At 52.3% G+C, this 9520-nt stretch overlaps 1 protein-coding gene across 1 annotated transcript; it reads left to right on the top strand.

Annotated features, from left to right (window-relative positions):
- Positions 1–7942: 7942 nt before the first annotated feature.
- On the top strand, positions 7943–9290 carry ASCL1 (achaete-scute family bHLH transcription factor 1). The gene is given in 3 exon segments (XM_039708136.1): positions 7943–8545; positions 8548–9093; positions 9274–9290. Coding segments are annotated over 2 exon segments (624 nt in total). The 5' UTR covers positions 7943–8445; the 3' UTR covers positions 9072–9093; positions 9274–9290.
- Positions 9291–9520: the final 230 nt, after the last annotated feature.

Raw genomic sequence — 9520 nt, 5'->3', positions numbered from 1 at the left:
AGCAGATTGTTTCTGTCTGCACCCAGCGTGGAGGAGCAGCATGCTCCGAATTAGCAGCCTTCCTCCTCCTGATCAACATCAGCTGTTTTCATTTTGTCAAGTCAACACATGGTTTCCAGTTCAGCCTGCAGCCCGTTCCTTCCCCCTGCAGCTGCGCGTTCAGCCTCAGGTGGGTTTCACCTCGGGGTCACTCCCCTTGGACAGATATCAGCCGTCCTCCAGGATGTGTTCTTTGGATGTCAAATGTCAGGCACGGAAGGCTCTGGCAAGGCACAGCAGCTGAGGGATTTGTCCTTTAGCAGGACCTCTGGGGCTGCTTCCAAAGAGCTCAGAGAGCAGGAGACACCACTGAGCTTGCTGGACACTGGAGAGAGACAGCCAGCACAGGGGAAGCATGAGACAGGAGTTAGCAGCATGAACCTCACACTGGGATATGAGCCTGAGTATGAGGAAGGGGAAGAAGGTAAAGGAAGAAAAGGAGCAGGAAAGAGTAGATCAGAGCTCCAGGCAGGAAGATGTAGAACTGCAGGTGATGTGTTGTGCTCGCTTGTGGTGTCAGCCATGGAAAGCACAAGGGGAACAGGGTGGGACACATAAATGATTTCAGGAAAGGTTAGTAAAGTACTGATATAAGAGAGCCCAGATTTGGCTTAATAAGAGTCACCTAAAGGGGGTAAAGGAGATTGGAAAGCTGTAGCCCAATATCAGAAGGCAGGTGAAAAAATTAAGGAACTTGACAAGTATCTATCTTGCTATTTGGGAAAATGAAGTCTTACAAAGACAAACTGTGTCAAGGCAGGTGATCTTGCTATATTTTTATGATGAAGAGAATTCTCTTTACAGTTATTTTGTCCTTGAAGGAAGCTCTACTACGCACACCTATGCAAACTCATATTGGTGAACACTAGAAAAGACTTCCTGTAATTTTTTTCATACCTACCAAACCCAGCAGCCTTACAGTGGGGAAACTGAGTGGAACAATTTTCTTAGTTCTTACTGTGGAGTCAGAATCCATCCCACTGAAATGATCAATTATATAACAGGCATCTGAAGTGACTCTGTGCTTTGGGTGCAAATACGTACCTTTTTCAGAAGAGCTGCTTCTTTGTGCATGCTGAAACTGCCTGTAGGGTAGAAAGTTATTTCTGAAGTGATCAGCAAGCCTGTGGTATGGGCAGGCAGGTCAAGATAGCCAAATGCACACGAAACACACTGGATCCTGCTCACATGGCGGTAGGATGGGGCAAGGAAAGGCAGAACAGAGGGGGAAAGTATCCCCAGTAATTGCCAGCAGTAGAAAAACTACTGGGTTTTTAACTACTGAGCCAGTAAATTCATTATGGTAGCCAGTATTTTGTGTCCTGTGTTTGTGCAGCACAAGGCACAGCCCTATCCATGATAGGGAGACTGAAGGCCACCTGGGAAAAAAATAACAGTGAGATGAAGATGGTGACAACTCTGATTATAGCCCCTGTGCAGGACAAGACAGACTCCAGAAATTGGTCTTGTTTACTTTCCCCGTACACCATGTCTTGCCATCTGGTGTATTTTTCAGTGAGATATAATATTCTCTCCTCTGCTTGTGCCTTCCTCTTTCTTTCCTTATTCCTTCTCTTCTGACTAAGCTTTAATCTCTCTTTTACTTCTTTATGTCTTTTACATGCTTTTGGTCTTCGTTCCTTCCTTTTCTCCATCCCTTTTCTTACATGTGTAAGAAACAAAACTCTACCCAACGGTAATGGCAAGAAAAAGAGAAATATCAAATACCTAAAGTACTGCTCATGTCAAATCTGTACAATCATCTATTTTGCCTCCTACCCCCTGCTTTTTTGTATTTATTTTGCAAAATTTTTTTGCAATTTTTTTCAATATTTTTGCAATTTTATTTGCAATTTATTTATTTTATCTCTCACCCTTGTTGTTACACAATCCTAATAATATCACCAGTGTATTACCACCAATTCACTGTTTGATCAGTCTGCACTGTCAGAGGTTGCTTTGTAGCAAAAGGCACTGGCTGAAGGAAAAACAATTCTATCTTGCTAGGAGGAATTCCCAGTGTCTCTTGTTTTGGAGCAAAGTGGTGTGTGGGTGTGTGTCCCCAGTGACGTTACTCTTGGAATGTGCAGTTGCATCAGCATCTGTTCCCTTGGGCCATTTCAGAGTCCAAACTGCTGGATTTTCCCTGTCCTCTCTGAAGCACTACTTCAGCCTACCAAGCATGGGTTCATCCCCCTGCAGCGACACTGCCAACCAGGTTTCCCCACTTGGGTTTCAAGCTTCTTCACATGCTTTATTCCCTGGCTTGGCTTTAAGTCTGTCAGTCCTGCTCTGGGCTTTTGCTGCTGACCGAGCACCCCCTCTCCTTTCAACGATATGCAGATATGCACTGATGTGCCACCTTGCCTTTGCCTAAACACACGTGTTCTCCTCCAAAACACGCTTTCTTTGGGTACACACACCCACATGCACACACCACACGTAGTCCTTTCTGGCTGTGCTCTCAGCCACAGCTCACAGGGCTCTTTGCACTGAAGCTGGCAAGCTCCCCTGGCCGGCGCGATGCGAGTTCAAGAGGCCATGGACTTTGGCTGCTTTTCAGACTGCTCTTTGCCACCCGTTTGCAGAGTGGCAGCTTCCCTGGAGCTCTGAGTCTTTGTGTCTGGGCAAGGATGTCCCTTCCTGTGCCAGGACACTGGGCCTATCCTTGGCCTGCAGCTCCCTGCTTCCCTGCTGGTTCAGGATGCCCCAGTGCACCTGAGGGTGCAGTAAGCAGTGGAAGGAGAATTTTCTAATGAAGACAGAAGCTGGTGGAAAAATTCCCAGATGAGGATTCCACGAGTGTCTTAGGTGGTTTGTGTGTGTGTGCATGGGAGGGGGGCATCCCCCTTACCACCATCGTGCGTGCATTTACCAGAGATCTCAGGGTGCTGTAGCTCTCCCTACACCCCAGACAGACAGACAGACAGCATTTCCTCGCACGTCCCTCTGCATCGTGCTGGCAAAGCCACCAGCCGTATCCCCTCTGACGGCAGAGCCGGGCTCCCCGAGGCCTCAGGGCTGCGCCCCATCCCTCTCCGGCCGGATTTCCCCGGCTCCCTCCCTCCTGGGCCGGGTGGCCGGGAGGTGGCACTGTGTCCTCACGGCAGAGGCGGCTGGCGGCGGCGGGGACCCCGGCTGTCCCTCTGCCTGCCCTCCCCGGGAATAGCGGGGGATCCGCTTGCCAGCCTGCGCAGGCATCACCCAAACCTCTCCTACCCCTCCTGCCAGGGGACCACCGCTTCGGAGGAGCCGGGAACAACCCACCCTCCACCCAAAATATTCAGCTCTCCAAAAAGTGGCGCTGGGGGTATGCGGGAGGGCAGCCCGGTGTGATTTATCCCCCGGGGCTCTGACAGACGCACAGCTCGTGGCCGCACAATGGGGCCACCCGGCAGAGCGGCAGCGAAGGGCTCCGCTCCGCGGGCGCGGAGGGCAGGGGAGCAGCGCCCGCGGGACCCGCGGAGCTGCGGAGGGGCGAGCTGGACGGGGCCGCGGGAAAAGCTGCTCCGGTCCAGACCTGTTTTTTTGGGGTTTTTTTGGGGTTTTTTTTTGTTTTTTTTTTTTTGTTTTTTTCCTTTTTTTTTTTTTTTTTTAGCCCTATATGCAAACTGTCACTTCAGGTTAGCACAAGACCTGATGTAGCTCATTAGCATGAGCTGTATCTAATACGCTTAAAACCTCTAATTATTTATTATGCCCTAATTGGCAGCCCAAGAAATGTCTGCAAAGTGATGAGTGTTCATCCCAAGACGCCTTTCGAGGGGAATTCAGCAGTGTCCCTGGTCAAACGTCATTTTTAATTCTTCACTGAGGCACAGGCTTTATTCCTCTTGTAGACGATACAACCCCAAGAAAACTGGAACTTGCTACCCCGATAACCCACCTTCTGCACCCTGGGCAGGGTGGTCAACAATTAATCAAGAATAAGGTTTCATGGTTAAGTTATTTCTATAAAGGGACGCTTAGGAAGAGGCATTAAACTTTATCAACTATCCAAAAGTGCAAACACACGGTCCTTAAAAATTACTTACCCAAGGAACCATCTTACCTTTTCAGGAGAAAATCTATTTCCTGACTTCTGAAAGTAGCAAATGTCGAAAATTATATTCACATGCAAACTGTTTCAAAATAAGTTTAACTCTGTGGGGTTGACCCCCCCCCACTCCACTCAAAGTGCCTTTTTTTTTTTCCCTTCTAAGTCTGTATTATGTTTCTTCAGGCCGCACCAACTATTTATTTATCTTTATTCTTTCTCTCTTTCTTTTCATTCATTATTCTCTCTCCCTCTCTTTTTTCCCCCCTTCCTTGTGTGTGTGGCTTCTCGGTCTGATCTGTAGCTTGTTACCACCCACTGCACGCTCTCTCCTGCAGCCGAGGTGTTTCTATACAAACTTCAGCGTCCAGTTGTCATATTAATTATTACACTGAGTAATGACTGAAATAGTCAAAATAAGGGGAGACTCAAGAGAGCTTTTTCTTGCTGCTCAAAGATTCAGCAAAGAAGCCTTGCAACAAAGCACTAATTGGTCCCCAGAAATACTCTGACAAGGCATGGAAGATAGGTTTCATAAAGCCCAGCAATTGTGAAGGGGGAAAAGATCCTTGAATAGACCCCACGCTTCTTTTCTAAACTCTCTTGCTGAGCAAAAAATGGACTGCTTCTTGAATACTGGACTGATCTTGAATGCTATACCCAGCAGAGAAAAAAATGCACCATTTATTGTAAGTTTTTTTCCAGCTATTCATGTGTTCTATGTGGAGAATAAGCTGGTTTTGTTTACCATGAAAGACCTTTTACTTTATTTTCACTCTTGGGGGGGAAGCTGGAAAGGCGAGGGGGAGGGCGAGGGGAGGGAGAGAAACACATGTGCCCAAATCCAGACGAGCTGCCTACTGTAACAAAATGGAGTGTAACAAATCCTACAGAAGTCCCGAATGTATCGATTCTTTGAAGATCTATATAGATTAACGACTTTCGTTCTGCTTTTCCAAGACAGCATTTAATCATAACGTAAATGGCCTTTAAAAAAGAAAAGAAGTGGCAAGATAAAAAAAAAAAAAGGCCTTAAAAAAAAAAAAAAAGGGGGAAAAAAAAAAAAAAAAAAAAAAAAAAAAAAAAAAAAAAGCATACCAGAGCTGTTGGTTTGGGGTTTTTTTGGTTTTTTGGTTTTTTGTTTTTGTTTTTTTTTTAAAGGCAAGGACTTCAAAAGGCCTCATGAGTATGGCTACAATTTAGGCACAAAAAAAAAGTCACCAGAAAATAATGGCAGTTCAAGATTTAAAAATAAATAAATAAATAAATGAAGACTGAAGTAAAAGTGCCAAATGAAAAGGGCAAGGGCTATTTATCATTATATTAGAATTAAGAATTTCAAAGCGCAGGTGCAGGACTGTGCATAGGAGTGAGTGGAGGCGGGGGACCTTGGAACAATATTTATTATCTAGAAATCTGGTCCCTAACTCTGCACAGCGAGCACACAGAGGGGCTGGTGAGATTGGAGTCACCTCAGACATAACGGGTGAGTTCGGTCCCCGGGGGCAGTGAGAGGAAAGAGAAAAAGGAGGAAAAGGCTCTGCCCCCCTCATCCATCCCTCACACAAACACGTACCGTGACCCAGGGTGGCCAAATGGGCACAGGGCCACAGAGGCACAATGACATGAGTTACTCTTGGTGACCTCTGGGACTCGCAGTTTTTGCCTTTTTAAGAGCCCTCTGAGACTGGAGAAGAAGGGACCCAGAAACTCCAGTCTTATTCTGCCACTTCCAGGAAAAAGGGCAGGAATGTCCCTATGTGGTATTTCTGCACCCGTTCTGGAAGCAAGCTGATCCAGAAGAATCAGTCTGTTTGAACATATATATGCAATGACTGCAATGACTTTGATATTTCTGTTAGCACTTCCCAAAGTCATAATGCAGAGCTGGTGGTGCAACAACTGCTTCCAGTGCAGTCTGTTCTGACACCAGACAAGGGATTTTGAACAAACCACCCAGGAGACCTGGAACTGAATAGGGAGAGCTTCCCAAACAGGAAATACAAGCAAACATTTTATCCTGCTAAGGTCTGGCTGTCCTGCCCAAGAGTGGATAAAATAAGTTAAAACATCTCCCATGTGATGAGACAGTAGGCTAGAAGTCAGAAACTGGTCCGTGATCAGTGAAGTGGTCCCAAAATAAATATGACCACACAGAACTACTTCACATTTTTCATCACATGTGCTGAAAAGCCAACATGTTAAAAAAATTATACAATTACCAGCTAGCAGGTGCACATTGAGGTTCTCCTGTGCTATGTTTCTGGTTAGCACTATTTTAACTCACACACACAGCCAGGGTCAGAGATCCAGATGAGAAGAACTGATTTCTAGAGCTACAGACTGCTGTAATTGAGGTCGACAACAGTACAGGGCTTACTTTTGCAGTCATTTCCACTGAAACCTTAACATGGACTGTGCAGGTCCCCTCCTTCCATGCTTTGGAGCCTGTGTGAGTACCAGGGATTAAAGCCACCTACCAGGGACTTCCTAGAGCCATAATATCACCATGGCAAGGCTGTCGTACCATGGCTCTGCTCTTTTTTGTGGGCTAGAGAGCACACACATCTGAGTTTACAGAGTGGAAAGGCGCAGAGAGAACTGAGACAGAGTAGAAGGTAGAAAATGTGCTAAAGATTTCAGAAATACATGGATATGTGAAAGGCAGAGGGCAGGGTGAGAATGCCAAGATCAACATCCTCCAGTGCTGGACCTGGTTGTGCACCTCTGCAGCTCCAAGGGTCAGTGTGACCCCCAAAGCACACCAGCCCCAAACTCCCAGCACCTCAGAGCTGCTTTGCCTCATTCGGTCCTGAAGCACAAGTGAGACTTCACCTGAAAGCAGTGATAATTTCCCCTGCATAGGCCAGCTCCAACCTGACTCCCCAGTTATGAGCCAATATCAATGCCCGCTTGGAAAGCTGGTGCCCCACTTCCACGTTGCAGGATGCCACGGGAGGAGCAGGGTCAGTGGCTTTCCCGGGCCCAGCAAGCAGAAATGGCCTGGGAAATGGGATCAGGCAGTGAAGGGTGGGCTGGCTCCACACCTGCCAGCTCTGCCCAACACACCCTTACTTTATGAGGCAATCCTCCTCCCTTCCCGTGCTGGGACGTGCCCGGGAGCGGTTTGCTCTTTCTCCCCTGACAGGCTGATCCCGTGGTGATCAGCATTCCCGAGGGGTAATTCGAGGTGACTTCTCCCGAGAAGTCTCTACCCTGCTCCGCTCTCAGCCGCCCTCCTCCTGTCACCCAGCCCGGCTCACCGCGGCTGTCGCCGGCTAATAGAGCCATCACCAGGCGGCCCGCGGGGCCTGTGCGGTGCCGGGCGCACGGCGGGGCTCGGGCACTCATGGAGCTCGGCATGGCAGCGCTCGGCGGGCTCCCGGTTCTCTAGGAACAAGGAGGAGCCGAGCTCCCGCACACGGAGTTTCCCCGGACGCGTCCCGCAGTGGCGAGGGCGCTTCTCCCGCCTGCCCACGCCGCGGGCGCCTCCGAGCCTCCACATCCCGCCCAAGCCCAGGCAGGAGCCGCTGAGGCGGCCCCAGCAGGGGATGCCCCGCACACCCGGGGCTTCGCCGGGAGTCACCCTCAGCGCGATCCGCACCCCGTCTCGGACGCCCCTCGGCGGGCAGAGCTCCCGGGCGGCGGGGGGAGGCGGGGCCGCGCGGCCGGCAGCGCGCGTGCGGCGGGGGGCGCGGGGGCTGCTGTGCCTGTCTGTGCGTCTGTCTGTCTGTCTGTCTGTCTGTGAGTGTGTGTGTGTGTGCGCGCGTGTGTGCCCCGCGCTGAAAAGGCCGCAGCGCTCCGCGCATCGCGCGGCCGGCAAAGCGTGGAAGGCGCAAGGTGCAGGGGGTGCGTGTGCGTGTGTGAGCGCGGGGGGTGGCGGGGGGAGGTTTGCCTCTCTCTGTGTGTCTCTGTGTGTGTGTGTGTGTGTGTGTGTGTGTGTGCGTGTGGGAGAAGGGGGGGGGGGCGAGCCCCGTCCGCCCCTTATAAGAGACACAATCCTCAGCCACTTTTTTGCAAAAGGGGCTTTGCAAAGCAGCCTGCGCACACGCGAGCGCCACGAGCCTCCCCGCGGCCGCCGCACGGAGGGCGAGAGGGAGGGGGGCGGGCAGAGCCGCCCGCCGTCCCCGCCGCCCGCCCGGCTCCGCCGTCCGCTCCCGTCGGTCGCCGCTGTCCCTTTCCCCTGCCGTCTGTCGCCTAGCTCTTTTTCTTTTTTTTTTCCTATATATTTCTTTTTTAATTTTAAATTGAACGTCGCAAGTTTTTCCTTTTTCTCTTTTTGAATTTTTTTTTTTTTTTGTGGTGGTGGTGGGGGTACGGGGACCGGCCGTCCCTCGGGCGCCCCCGCCTCGCAGGACGCCCCCTCGCCCATGGCCAGCGGCAGCCCCGCCAGGATGTCCAGCGCCGCCGGGCAGCCGCCCTTCCTGCAGCCGGCGTGCTTCTTCGCCGCGGCTGTGGCCGCCGCCGCCGCCNGCCGCCGCAGCTGAGCCCGGCGGGCGGGCAGCCCTCGCCGGGCGGCAAGCCCTCGGCGCCGCGGGCGGCCAAGCGGCAGCGCTCGGCCTCGCCGGAGCTGATGCGCTGCAAGAGGAGGCTCAACTTCAGCGGCTTCGGGTACAGCCTGCCGCAGCAGCAGCCGGCCGCCGTGGCGCGGCGCAACGAGCGGGAGCGCAACCGGGTGAAGCTGGTCAACCTGGGCTTCGCCACGCTGCGGGAGCACGTCCCCAACGGCGCGGCCAACAAGAAGATGAGCAAGGTGGAGACGCTCCGCTCCGCCGTCGAGTACATCCGCGCCCTGCAGCAGCTGCTCGACGAGCATGACGCCGTCAGCGCCGCCTTCCAAGCGGGCGTCCTCTCGCCCACCATCTCGCCCAGCTACTCCCACGACATGAACTCCATGGCGGGCTCCCCCGTCTCCTCCTACTCCTCCGACGAGGGCTCCTACGACCCGCTCAGCCCCGAGGAGCAGGAGCTTCTCGACTTCACAAGCTGGTTCTGAGCGCCGGCCGCCCTCCCGGCAGGTGGGTAGGCGCCCGCGGAGGGCCGGGGGATAGCGGGAGGATAGCGGGAGGATAGCGGGGGGATAGCGGGCGGACAGCGGGGGGATAGCGGGGGCGGGGGCTGCCCCGCGTGTCCCGCGGTGCTTCCGAGCGGCTCTGCGGCCCGACGGCTCTGATCGCCTCTTTCTTTTATTGTTACAGGACAGTTGCAAAAGGGAAAAAAAAAAACTCAACACCAACAGAAACCAAAAAAAAAAAAACCCACACAAAAGCAGATCACACACAGAGAGACAAGAATCCACGCGAAAAAAGAACCTGTTGCGTTTCCAGTTCCCCTGCCGTCGGAGGGCGGTGCGGGCACGTCTCTCGGCGGGCGGGCCGCTCGGGGCGGCCGCCCCCGGCCCCGGAGACCGGCCGGCCTTTGAGCTCCGTCGCCCCGGCTGGCCGG

Source organism: Passer montanus, unplaced genomic scaffold, assembly GCF_014805655.1.
Source record: "Passer montanus isolate IOZ18808 unplaced genomic scaffold, ASM1480565v1 scaffold20, whole genome shotgun sequence".
NCBI classification, from domain to species: Eukaryota; Metazoa; Chordata; class Aves; order Passeriformes; family Passeridae; genus Passer; species Passer montanus.
This window is presented reverse-complemented; position numbering and strand designations above follow the sequence as displayed.